General features: G+C 36.4%; 1 protein-coding gene across 5 annotated transcripts in view; it reads left to right on the top strand.

The window, feature by feature from the left end:
- The window catches only part of tral (LSM14 family protein trailer hitch), a 39,564-nt gene that overhangs the window by 13,820 nt on the left and 11,292 nt on the right, over positions 1 to 14,452 (top strand). Inside the window, exons 3-7 of one of the 5 annotated variants that reach the window (XM_083144055.1) lie at positions 23 to 257; positions 5,006 to 5,165; positions 7,261 to 7,565; positions 11,978 to 12,119; positions 14,104 to 14,330. In XM_083144055.1, the coding sequence (XP_083000181.1) occupies positions 23 to 257; positions 5,006 to 5,165; positions 7,261 to 7,565; positions 11,978 to 12,119; positions 14,104 to 14,330 (1,069 nt within the window). Of the gene's footprint in view, positions 1 to 22; positions 258 to 4,993; positions 5,166 to 7,260; positions 7,566 to 11,974; positions 12,120 to 14,103; positions 14,331 to 14,452 lie in introns of all 5 variants that reach the window. The other 4 variants (XM_083144054.1, XM_083144058.1, XM_083144057.1 and 1 more) reach the window with 4 other exon arrangements.

The following is a 14,452-nucleotide window of genomic DNA, read 5'->3' on the forward strand; positions in this document are numbered from 1 at the left end:
AAATTGCCTTCTTTCTTTGCAGTCATCTGCCCAACCGAGCATTGGGACTCCATCATATCAGCCTCAAGGATTTTCTCACCCGGTTCTGAGTCACCTGGGTCCGATCACCCAGTACTCGTACCCTCCGATCGGCACGTTGCAGGGACTCCCGAGTGCTGTGGCCCCAGGTTTAAACTTTTCCGAACCGAGGGGTCTGCCCAAGCAGCAGCCAAGTGAGTTAAACAGTGTAGAAATGGGCAGAGCAAATAAAGACCAAGGTGCGAGGCAACTGTTTACGCTATCCATGCATGGCTTGGGATGGAGCTTTCTGCATGAAGCTTTTAAGTTCTTACCAATTTTCTTGCATGCAATAATGCTGATAGGGTTGGGCAAGATCTTGAAGCATGCCACTGCAAAATGAGTTAGATCTCTCTAATCAGCAAAATATTTTGGAGTAGAAATGCATCCTTCATTGAATTTTCAATAGGTGTAAGACCATAATGGTAGAATAAGTTTTTTTGAGCAGAAAATTGTCATTAATCTCCATCTGCAAAGAAGTAATTTTTGAATAGGATGTTGGCTTAACCCGTAAACAATGGAGCATGTTTGCCAGTGAGCTCACAAACTACGGATGTGTTTTCAGCGAGAAATATAAACTTTCGCATGCTCTTAAATATTAAAAATATATTTTTATTTGTATAATAAAATACGGCAGTAGCTCGTGAGAGTACTGATGTCATGGTATATGTGAAATCCTATTTTTTGATCCCCATGGATGTTGATGATAATGCTGATTCAAAGAAAAAAGGGCCTCCCTGTTAGTGCAGTGGTAGCGATGCCTAGGGGCATGCATATTTCGTTTTTGACGAAAAAACGAAATTTGAAAAAACACATTGTAGTGTTAATTTTTCATGTTTTTGAAAGGTGTGAGGTGCATTTTTTGACCATATTTTGTCACGAAATAATGCGAAATGAACTGCAAAAAGCGAAATTAACTCTTAAACACGAAATTCAGGGTTTATTCACCGCCGTGACACCTTCCGAGGTCTGAATTATCCTGAGAGTTATGCAATTCCCGGAAAATTGATTAATTCTGCTGTTAATATTGGAGAAGCAAAAATGGACTCCTTTACACAGAAATAAACTTAATACTCTGATGATTACATAAATGTGCTATTAGAAGTGAAATGTTAATTCTGTGGAATAAGTGTAGTTTTTAAATCAAATTTAAGATTATTTTCACAATTTTAAAACCAATGTCTTTTTATATACCACTTTTCATCCATTTTTTCACCGCTATAACACCGATATTTTATTTTATTTACCGCTTTTGAACCCGAAATTGACTCAGTTTTTGTACCGAAATTTTGCCTTTTTATTTACCAAAAATATGTGCCTCTAGCGATGCCTTGTAATCAAGGGGTCCTGGGTTTAATACCCAGGTGAGGCACAAGTGGTTCGGATCCCACTCTAAACTGTAGGTCCAGTTTCGATTAGCCTTACTGTGCATAAAGTGGACGTAAAACAAATCAAAGAAAAAAATGCATGCCTGATTTGGAGTATTTTGTTGATGTACCAGAGCATATGATTTGAGGGATTGTAGACTGTTTTCATGTGTATAGGAGAATAATGGAGACAAACTGTGTGGTCTACAAGGCTTTTCAGATAAATCACTTTTCCCTTATATTATTATTTTAGCCACCATTCTTTGAAAAAAACATGCTAACATGTTTTCAGAATGTGCAAATCTTGAAGTAGCCTCAAATTTTGCCAATTAAAATGAAGGCCACAATATAGCACTTCAGGGCTTTTTACCATTAGAAATGTGTAATTTAGTGAAGACGTGTGAAACAGTTTAGTTAACAAAAGAATACTACAGAATAAAATGAATATAAAAAAAGGCACTAGGATTGCAGATTTAGCATGTCTATTTATGATGGGAGCTATATAGTTGCATGGTACTTTTAAATTACGAATCTTTTACTTTGTTGTTTTTAGGTAGTTTGCTAGAAAAACAGCATTGAAATAAGAAATCAGCTTCCTTATGCCAATTAAGTTTCCCACACTACATGAATGCTGAATTATTTATTTTAATGTTACAAGTTTATGTAAAATAGTGATATTAGCTCTGAACTTGTTATACTAATTTCGTTACATACTAATTTAATATTTAGCTTCACACAGAGCTGTCATAAGTGTCCCCGAAAACAAACTAAGCAACCTTTTTAATCATACTTTACTGCCAGTATTTTAAACTGAAATAATTTACAAGGAAAACATTTATGGTTAAAGTTTTTATTTTATTATATGTTTTTGTTGCATGGCATGCTTTTTCGTTGTTGCTAGCTTGGTAATGGTTTTATTCTTTGTCCAGTGTAAGAACAAAGTTAATGTAAACAAAAGCACATGACTTTAGAAATAGTTTCTTTCCTACGCTTTAGTTCTGGTGTTGTTGGGGTTCAACAACTTCAATACAACAGCTACAGTTTGACATCTAAGTAATGAGTCAGTTGCTATAAAATGAAAATAAAATATTTGAACATTACGTGTTTGCTACTCAAAGAAAATCCATCCTGCATTGTCACATGGAATATAGCAGAGGTTTTCAAACTTTTTGCAGTTGTGGTCCCTAAAAAAAGTTAGTGTTCCCCTGTGCATAGCACCACACCATGAAGGCATATAGGGGGTGTGGGGGTAATGCCCCCACACTTTCTTGATCCGGTCGTGAGTGGGGGTGATGTGATCAGCATCATGCCCCTGTCCACCTTTACCCCCCAGGGTTTCCCCCACGTACCCATGTTATTTGACGCTGGGTGGGCGCCGGGGCCGCTTCCATCGTTAAAAAAGTTCCCGGATTTGAACCGGCCAGGCATCGAACCCGGGACCTTTAGCATGGTAGTCCTTTCTGCTGCCAAAATCTGCATGCACCTCCGCTCAACGATATAAATTTTTGTGAAGAGACCGTGAAAGTTCAACACAAAATCCCTTCATGTGTTTGCTATTGGTACACAAGTAATGTTCTAAAAGTGATTCAGTGATCTATATTCATGAGATGAAAATGATAAATTCAGACAGTAAGAAAAACTTGATTATAGATGTTAAAAACGGGCACCTTCACTTATTTGTAGTCTTTGTAGTCCTGTTTCATGTAACATGCTCCATGTACCACTGCTTTCATCTTTAATCTTTCTCTTACAAAGCATCAACTTTCTTTTGAAGCCTGACAACTTGTCCAATAGGTGCAGGATTATCTTGTACAGTCATGAATACATCTAGGTTGTAACTAGAACTCTCCTAGCACAAAGACTAATTATCGTTGAATCATTGTCACACGAAATTTGAACCTTAAAGTAATGAGCACTGTTTGGACTCTAAAAAAAAGTTACGTTGAAAAAAAAACTTGAAAATTGCCTTACACACTTCTCATGGACAAGATACTGAGTCTACAAGTGACAGTAAATATCGTAGAAGTGTGGGAATGAATGTAGAAGTAAATCAGAACCTTAGTAGAATGCATTTAGGGACTTTATTTTAATGCTAAGGGAACCAAACCTAACCTGCCTACCTAACCACGAAAGCATATATTGAACAAAACCTTAAGTAATCGCTAAATCTCCGCAGTATGTGTTAACAGACGTAACATGATGAAATTGCTATAAAACAAAAGGAACTTGGGCCATCATTACAATCCAAGAATGTCCATGACTACCCTATGGAGATACATTCAGTTGTGAAAAATGTTCAAGGTATGCCAATTTCTTAACAAAGAGACTATAAATGAAGGTTCAGCATTGGGATGGTCTTCTACACAAGGTATGGGTGCAGCTCCTGGCTGTTTACAAACACTGGAGATGATATTGCAGAGGGGACAACCTACATCAGTGGCAATAATAAAGAAGATATTGATGTTTTTTATTAACACGTTTAAACTATCAGAAAAAGAATCTTACGTTCTAGAGCCTCGCCTGCGAAACTTTTTTTTGGGGGGGGGCCTAGGAATGCCTGGACAACCACTGCCTGCTGGCACTGCAGCATGGAGCAGGAACAAACTGCCCGGTTCAGGGTACTAAAGTCCAGCATGGATAATTCATTCATAATTATTCAGAGCACTACTTCAGTAACAATCGGTTACACCCTCTGGAAGAAATTTGTGATGAACATGTACTACCTTTGCTGTTGTGCATTTTCTTGCTTGGTAAATTTAGAAGGTCCATTCTGTGCTTTGAGGCCAACCCAATGGCACGGTAGTAGTGTCCTTGCCTTGTAATCAAGGGGTCCCAGGTTTAATACCCAGTGGAGGCACATAGTGGTTCGGATCCCTCTTTAAACTGTAGGTCCTGCCCTGATTAGCCTTTCTGTGCATAAAGTGTACTTAACACCTCAAAACATTCTCTGCTTGGTCATTTCCTAGGAGTTCCATAGCATAAAAGCTGTATTTCATTCTCAATAACAATGGAATTCACTTTTTGTATTCCTGCGATCAGTTGTCAGAATGTATTTGATGAAACTAGATTTAGATATTACGTGGCCATACCCTTGCACCTCCAAGAAAATGTGACAGAATATCTCCCAGCATGCCTATTGCAAGCTCATGAGGTTTTGCCAGGCTGTACCACACTACACTATGAACATGCTATAGTTAATATTGACTGTATGTTGACTGGGTTTCACATGTACTCTGCACATCCACCATTTTAACATCCACATATGTGTGCATACATTGACTTCATTCTTACGGCAGACAGAGAATAGTCATTAATTTGCTTTTCATATATTTTTGTGAAATTATACACTTACCTGAATTTGCTTTTTTTTCTTTGGTTGCTGTTCATCTTGTTACCATTATAGCTATATATTCTTCAGTAACAGTCAGTAAGACTTTTACTAAATGTTTCTGTAAAAAGAATGGAAAGAACTTACTAGAGCAATGAGGTTGTCTTGCTCCTTGGTCGAGCACTGTTGTATTCCTTGTGCAGAATTTTGTAATGACAGTGTACGCCATGGTCCAGTGTAGCCTCTGTTTTAGACTTAATAGGTGGGTCCAGATCCGGAACATCGACTCCTACGGGTACTCGTAAGTCTCCGACAATTGACCAGGGGGTGCAGGTGAACCACCCAGGAACTACACCGAACAAGGAGGAGAGGAAAGCACCCACTCGCCAGACCCAACAGACACAAAGGAATGTGTAAGTGTTCTTCATATTTATACAATTAGCATTCTTAAAAGTGTAGTGGTTGATGCCTTGTAATCAGGGGATTCCAAGTTTGATACCTGGTGGGGCTAAGGCTTATTTCAATACAAATAAAACAAAAGTGTTTTAACTAGCAATATTTCAGCTTTATGTAAGTCTTCATCACGCCAGATGATTTTGCAATGTTTTAATCATAACCTAGCCATGCTTAAGTTGTTACATGAATTTTAACAATGCTTTTATTTAATAACAGTTAAAGTGAAGAGTTTAAATTAAAACAAAAACAGTTGATACCACATAACTGATCAAGACCGTCTTTGTAGTTTTCCCTTTCCTTCCTTCTGCCCTTAATTATTAATTTCGGATCCCACTTTAAACTGTAGGTCCAGTCCAGATTAGCCTTATTGTGCATAGATTGGAATTAAAACACCAAATCAATCATTCCTTTCATTTCTTATTTAGTTGAAAATCTTTTCTCCAACTGCGTTGTTTATACTTGAAATTCCATACCAACATTTAGTCTTTCCTGTATACCCATTGAAGGTGCTATTTTCTTTGTTTACAGGAGTGTTTCACCTGAAACTTGTTTTATATGTACACAGCGGACTCTTTAATTCGAAAAGAAATTTATTCCCCTGAAAATCATATTTTGTGTGTGCACTTTTTTGTTCGTTCAAATTATGGGTAGTTCAATTTTTCTCGCATCCCCTTGAAGTTTGACTTATATACTAATATGGTTGTGACTTAAATGCTAATATGGTTGTTTATTTGTATTGCAATTAGTGATAAGAGTAACAGGCAATATACACACTTTTTGAATTTTTTCACTAATCCATGGTCTTGATATAATTTCATGGGATTGGTAATTTTCTTCTGATCTACCCCTCTCGAAAGTGAACATTTAATGCACCAATGTGATTTCGTACTCTTATCTTGTAAGATGAGTTTCAATTTTGTTAGTCTGAGGTCACTGAAAGTTCTCTTTGCATAGTTTCCTCAATTACAGCCTTGTGATGCTGTTTGCAGACTGCAGTACATGTGCAGAAACTGTGTGAATTATTGAAGGTAACAACTTTCAAGGTACAGTTGAACCTAGATTTTGTTTTTCAGTGGACCAAGTTGGAAAAACCTTGGAATGAAGAAACCTTGAAATGGTGGGTTCCACTGTATATTGTGCAATGTATCTTTCACAATAACCACACCAATCCTCACAATTTACTTTGTGGTGGAGTGCTTAACACAGCCTGGTATGATGCCAGGGTTGGGTTCGAATCCCGTCATGAGTGTTTTATCTCAGTACAAGGTGGTTACTCACCGGGAATACCTTGAATTCTGGGAATTATGTGCAAATTATTGGCTCTGGGAATTCTGGAATTTTATTCTGTAGACTTGAAAAATTGCAAGGTTTATTAATCCAAATGTCATTGAATATACATATTAATTGCTCTGGGGTATGTTTTTCAGTTTAGTTTTAATGTTTATTGAAAATAATTAATCTTATTATATTAATGACTATTATAACAGTAACATATCTATTCATTACATTAATTGCAATTGTAAAAGAAAGCTGCAGTGGAAAACACAGATTTCTCTCAGTCCGTATACTTTGTTAACGTTCTTGGATTAACAATCTGTCTGACAGAAGTCATGTGATGGCACTAAGTCTAACCTTTTTCGAGATTTTAAGCAAAGTTCCTTTATCATGGAATTCGACTGCTTTTAGCGTCAATTCATTGTCTGTCTACGTTGGAATCACAATGACTCTTATTATTATGGGGGTGGGTAATAAGGTTGAAATAGAGGATACTCTTACTTGTGCCCTTGACTTTTTGGAAAGTTTTGCATTGAAAACCGGAAATTATACTTGAATTTTATCAGCATCTTGGAGTAGCCACTCTGGAGCATTCCTTCATCATTTTCAACATATTATTTTTGAGATTAGCCAAAAAGTGGAAGAAAAGTAAAGTAAAATAAACTATCTTAATGAAACCATTCCCCATCATTCATTCTCAAGATAACCTTGTATGTGTAAGAATAGTGAAACACTCCTCTTTGACAAAATATAATACTTAGACATGTGCTGTTGCAGGCAAGGGAGTAAACCTGTGGGCCCTCCACAGCATCAACAGCAACAGCAGCATCAACAACAACAACATCATCAACAGCAGCAGCAGCAGAAGCAACCTCCCCCACAGCCCCAGAGGACACAGGAGCGATCTCAGAGAGGATGGGGCAACCGTGGGGCCAGGAGGCCCAGGGGACGTGGAGGTTTCAACAGGCAGTCCCAGCCACCGAAAACCAGGAACATACTTAAGTTCGAGAGTGAATATGATTTTGAACAAGCCAATAAGCAGTTTGAGAAAATGAGAGATCAGCTAGCTAAGACTAAGATTGGTAAGTGGATAAAGGCTATATTGATTGTAGAAGAGCTAACGCGTATGTGATACGAAGTTTTTGTCAGGTTTTATAAGCAGAGTACTGCAAGTGACCACTTTTTGCTCTTGCTCGATCATTGCTCGATCATACTCGTTAGTCTCTGATGCTCAAGTGCTTTAGAATCAATGTGACAATCGTAAAAATATGTGTCAAAATCCACCTTGGTAGTTTCAGCTCATAATAATCTCTTCATTTTCGTATATTGCTATATAAAGGGTGTTCCGTATAGGATGCCGAATTTGAATCTGATGCTATTGTTTTGTTTCAAGGTTGGCAGACCTGGTCTTAACAATGTTGGCATCTGTTGTCGTACAGATTAATGTAGCCTCAGTTGAGGAGCTCAGAATAATAACTGCAGATCCCAACCAAAGTTCATTTTGAGAAAAATAACATGCGTTTAATTTAAAAACTCAGATTTTTAACATTTTGACGTAATTTTTTTTAGGTTCTTTTAAATATGGTTTTTCAAGTTTATCTGCAAATTCTTGAACCATTGTGGTTAATAGTTTCACAGATTTTGTGCTGTTTACTAGGAAAAGTATACACAAGTGAAAAAATGGGGTAAAACTTATTGAGTTTAACTTCATTTAACATAATTAAGGTACACAAGTTTTCCGCGAAGCTGTTTTACATTATTTTCTATTAATTTCGGAAGCCACTGCCAACGTCCTCGTTGAATTTATTTAACATGTATTAATCCAGCTCCATTCCCATATTTTCACATTCTTCTTCAACGTCGACACAATCGTGAACAAGATTTTTATAAAAATCATGATATACTGGTGGTATATATATGTCAATAGTTGCATCAGGTCATTGTATTTAGCTTTCTTAATTTTTCTGTTCACTGTACTTCTGCTGTAACTTGAACAAAGAAACATCTAAAGTTTTACCTCTTCCTAAAATTAATGGTTTGATCAAAGTCAATGTCAGAAGATAAACTAGGTAAATTTTACAATATCAGGATTATCATGTTCCACAATCATAAAAGTAACCTTACGTAAAAGCAGAGGAGCACCATCAACATCTTTTTTTTTTTTTTTTGATGACAAAGTTTGAACAAATATCATTTTGAATATCAACAAAATCTTCTCTGTTCATATTATTAATAGTGAAAGGGTTTTTTACTCTTGCTGCTTCAATGACCACACCATTGGTTGGGGCAATACACACACTGCATCTTCCTTATCTTTTCAATAGCTGCAAAATCCCTATCCGAAACCATGTATGAGTGTCCTGGTATGAAAAATCTGTTATTGAATCAAAAACTTCATTTTTACCAATCACCAAGGCCATAAAACTCTAAAAACAATGTGTTCTTCACATCGCCAGACAAACGTTAAAACATGCAAGTTGAATCCCTAATGGTTGATATCTTTTCTGGAACCACAGTTGAAGTTTTTGTTACATATGACTTGCCACTGTTTCTGCATAACTTCAATTTGTTTATTACCCATTCAGTTGAGTTTTTCACTTTTTTACCTTTTTTCGGAGATTCTGGCATAACACACACTGTCAAGGACGCTGCCATATTATCTACAAATGCCACCGAACTCGTAGCGGACATAAACAAAAGCACACAGTTGGGATATGTCATTTTTTCACTGATATTTTCATTTTCCTTACGGATAAATTTTAGGGGTGGAATATGAGAGTTTTGGCATATCCCAATTCATTTGATTTTGATACTTCAGAATGTGAAAGGTAGGTGGCAGCAGTATACGTATAGTCATATTTGTATCTCAAAATTTGAGGTCTGTTGGGATCTGCAGTTATTATTCAGTGCCTCAATTGTTTTGACTAATTTGTTGTGGTTTCCTTCCGAAAATCCTCTAATAATCCAGGAGCGTGAAATCCATCCATCCGCTGAGAACGATTGTGTGGTGTGGGTTTTGGCAGGTGGAGTGTGATCTTGCACCCTGTGATTTCTTCTTATGGCAGTTTGTGAAATCTGAGGTACGCCAACAAACCACGAACCCTTTTGGAATTGAATCATACAGGTGATTGAAGGCATAGAGACAAGACATGTTCGAGAGGGTTATCAATAATTTTGTGGAGCATATAAATGCATGCAGACTCTGTAGGGGTGAACATATATGCTTGACATTGTCTTTCATACATAAATGGGATATGTTATAGCTTACTTATATGTGAAATATAACTATTTTCATGATATTTTCCCTATTTTTATTTAATTTTCTAATTCGGCATCCTATAAGGAACACCCTATATTTGTACGATATACTAAACTACATATTAACATGGAGATGACTACAATGTTCATTTAACTTTAAATTTCACTGTGGCTTTCATTTCACGATCCATATTTGAGGGCCTACTACCACAGACAAATGACTGTTATACATGAACTACTGGCATTCGAGCGTATACGGATGGCCTTGAGCAAAGAAGCTCTCAAATCCATACCCCATCTTGTGTGATCCATGCAAACTATTAGAAGATTTAGCGAAAAGCCCTCTATGCAGGACTCGAATAGCAGGTTTGCTGTATTCACATATACAAATCCTATCAAATCCTAATTTTTTTTAAAAAAGTTGAGTTATTGCATCTTTGCCTCTAAAATTTCACGAAGTCAATTAGGAAAGCATGGAAAGGTTACAGGCATATTTAACCAATATTTTGCTGAATGGATATAAAATTGTTCCATGAAGAACTTAAATTTCCTTGATCTGTAACAGGTACAGGATTTGCTTTGGAAAAAGTAACTGTTTATCGATGCTTATGTGACATTAATCATACCATTGTTTAAAAATTACAAAATTGCAGAATTTTTAGTTGAAGGCTAACCTTAAGCATTTTTTTTAGGTAAGATGATCTTCCTTGCATTGTGAGTTTGGTGCAAATAATATAGTTCACATGCACTCATTACACTCAAAATTCCAAAATTTCGGGGAAAAAATGCATGCCACTGATTCAAGCTTCAAAATGCAGCGTTACCTTGAAATGACTGTAGCTCAGAGGCTAATTGCCCTAGAGAGATGAATGATATACAGTTGTACGTGGAATGAATCAGATTCAGACGATATAAAATTTAGGCACATTCAGCGTATATATGGAGGGGGTACGGGGGAATCTCCCCCAAATTTTTTTTTTTAAAAGATGGAGTTTCCCCTGCCCCTCTGAAAAAAAGGACATGAAAAGGTAAACATGCACATATAAATTATCGCTGGCATGTAAGAAAGAGAAAAATATTTGCGTCATTATCATATGACCAATGTAATGAGTTGTACCCCTGAAACGAAAGGCCTGCGTGCCACTTGGGCACAAAACTAGTCTCGCGTATGGACAATCTTCCTGGAGGAAAAGCTAGAATGGAGTGACAAAAGTGTGCCAATTCTTGCAGCTACTTCCAAATTCTATTTTTAGACAATGCAGGGTAACCTTTGTAGCCATTTGTGAAATACTGTTCTCAAGAACAAAGGCTTTTCTTCAGCGTGCCTAGACAACAGTTTCAACAACCCCTCTTCCCCCTCCCCAACTCCCAACCCCCACATGGAAAACATTCCTTTTGACCTCTGGTACCGATATACAAACTTCCTTCCAATGCAGTTTCCAGGGGTGAGGGAAACATATTGCTTTAGAACAAAGCCGGCCTTCCTTTGTGGCAATATTTTTCCCTTTAAAAAAGGTTAAAAAAAGAAGTCTCCTTTCTCCTGCCATTTTCATTAAAAGAAAAAACTTGCAACAATAATTTCTGTTAAATACATGTGTTAACAACAATATGAAAAAAGAAAATCTAAATTCTAGCCAAAAATAGCGAAGTTATAACATAAAAACTATGACCTTGACAAAGCATCTCGATCGAGACGATTGGTCCCCCCCGAGGGTTACATGCGAGCATCACGGTTAATTCTGCTGTAAAAAAATTGAGCAAAATTTGTATCCTTCACACAGAAATGAACTTAGGTCTACATAAAGGTGCTAGTAGAAGGGAAATGTTTTGGGGTTATAAGTGTAGTTTTTGAATCAAAATTACGATTGTTCACCATTTTAATACAGAAGTTCAATTTAATATATGGCTTTTGATCCTGAAATGTGCCCAGTTTTTGTGCAAAAAATCTTGATCTTTTATTCACAATAAATATTAACCCTACACATAAGCTGTTAGATTCTTTGGAATGTTGGAAATAATCATTCATATTTATCAGAATCTGTTAAACATCTGTAATTTTATGCTTGAGAACAGTACTATGCTAGACCATGTTCTGTTCAGCTTGAGGTGTGAAGGTAGAACTACCTTTTTCACCTTAAAGATTGATGTACTTTTCTGTTGGTAATTTGTCACAGTAGTTTTTTTTGTCCAGATAGATTGTTATGCATGAAGGTAAGATAATTTTCTGTTACAGCAGATGGCGATGAGAAGAAAGATGATTCTGGCAACGAGACTGGTGTAGGGGAAGGTGAACAAGAGGAGGAGGAAGTCATTTATTATGACAAAGCAAAGTCATTCTTTGATAACATAAGCTGTGAAGCCATAGAACGAAGCAAAGGGTAAGTCATATTGCTGAGATTTCTCTGTAGTGTGCGATTGCATTTGCTTCTTCTGCATAGAAGTTTTTGTCAATTTTTTGCTTGGTACCATCTTCAAATTGTCAGTGAAAAAGCCATGAATTTTTTAACACTTCAACCAGTTCCTTGATTATATATTTCATATAAAATTGCTTTTACATTTATTTTCAATGTGTAAAATTAACCTAGTCTGGAAATGTAATTTAATGTTTGAAGGTCTGGGAATTTGGTTTGGGAAAATGGGTGTGAATCCTGCTGGTCACATTTCTTCCATGACTATCACTATTCACAAAAGGCTCTTGTAAACCTAGTCTATAGTTTGTCATTCATTAATGTAGTAGATGCCACATTCAAACTGCCTGTCAAAATTGATTGGTTTGTATTGAGGTGGACTATTATCAGATACAAGGAAGATTGTGAATGTATTAATAAAAGTTTTTAGAATTGGAATTAGGACTTTGACCATTTATCGCTGTATGGTTTAATTGGCCTAATTTAAATTTGCTTCATCCTCCAAATGATTAAACTGTTTTTGATTATTTAGCCCACTGACATGTCAATTGTTATAAATATTGAAATGAACATGGTAGAAGTAGCACATGAAAAAGCCTTGCTTTATACGTAGTGCACCAGAGCTTGCTTCTCCAATGGAGCATTGGTAAAAGCATTCAAGTGATGTACCGTATTTCACCACATAATGTAGCAGATTTTATAAATAAAGCAATTATGTGAAGCTATTTTTAAAAAATTGTGCCTGTATTACCGGTACTGAAAAATCCTTTATCGCTAAGTAAACTCTTTGGTGCAAGATTTGGATGCATGGAATATTAGTAAATATACATTAAAATTGAATATAGGAATTGTAGCTTTCCTGGCGACGTGATTTGAACTAATGTTCTCGGGCTGACTGGTAATTTCAGAACACTTGTTAAAATTGAATAGTCCAAATTGACATGCACCATTTTTTTGACAGTTTAGCCAACATTTTTCAAACCTGAAATAGTTAACACATAAGTTTTCAATGTTTTGTGAATTAATGTCAAAATGTTACATTTTAGATAGATAATTTACTAGTGTCCCAAAGTACATACAACAATTAATCTTCTGTGTTCAAAGATTGTGTTGCTATCATAGATTTCGTTACATGATGCAACGAAAGGTTATAAACAAATTTTTGGACTGAAAAAGCAGGGTGCGATGATTATAAGAGTATGAGTAAAATTACCTTAATGAGGGGTGACTACTTGCTGGGAATTCCTTGAATTCTGGGAATTATGAGTGAATTCTTCTCCGTAGACTTGAAAAATTTCAACTTTTTAAAAATCCCAATTTCATTGAATTTATACATGACATACAGAGGCAAGTTTTTCAGTTTAGCTTATATTTTTATAGATGAAGGAAAAAGCAAAATAAGAGAATTCTCTCAAGATTATTAAGATAAAATATCTTGAAGTTGATTTCTTTAAGTTGATTAGGTAAATTTGAAATTCTTTTACAAATAACATTTTTTTGTAGATTACTATGTCCTGTAACATATGTGACTTTTGTTCTTAGATGTATTTCTAGTCTGAGTATCTGACAAATGTAAACTCTGCTCCTTTAATTAAATACATATATTGATCAATTGAATTGAATTAGAATTTTTGGATGCACTGGAATCTCGCAGACCATTTATATTGTTAATATATTTGTGTGTGGGTGGTGAGAGACGATAAAACCTAAGTTTGAAATAGAGAAAACACCTGCTTGTACCCTGAATTTTTGGAAAGTTTGGCTTGAAAACCGGAAATTATACTGGAATTTTATCATGGTCCTACAGTGGCTACCCTGTAATGCCATGTAGTTGTCATTTATTCTCATTGTTGGAACCATGAGGATTGAATAATGTAGGAAATTTTAAAAAAAGGGATTGTACTGTATTTGTGGTATGAATTTAAACTACAGTTACTTTGCCATTTCTTCACAGGAGATCTCAGAGGACTGACTGGAGGCAAGAGAGGAAGCTGAATTCAGAAACCTTCGGAGTGGCCACTGCCAGGAGGGGTGGCTACAGAGGCAGAGGCTACTACAATAATCGTGGAGGTGGCATGTACGGAAGAGGCGGCTATCGTGGAGGTTACCGTGGGGGCAATCGTGGAGGCCGAGGAAATTTCGGTGGTGGAGGCAGTGGAAACAGTGGACCTCCCCAAATGGGTATGTTGAAAACAATTTTGAACAGTTCCTTAATGATAAGTTTATGCCTATTTGGATACACCCCCCACAAAGTTTGTGGTTGTCATTTTCAAACCTTCCCACAAGCATTTGTAGTTTTACCA

The sequence above is a fragment of the Lepisma saccharinum genome, chromosome 22 (assembly GCF_977018435.1).
Source record: "Lepisma saccharinum chromosome 22, izLepSacc3.1, whole genome shotgun sequence".
NCBI lineage: Eukaryota > Metazoa > Arthropoda > Insecta > Zygentoma > Lepismatidae > Lepisma > Lepisma saccharinum.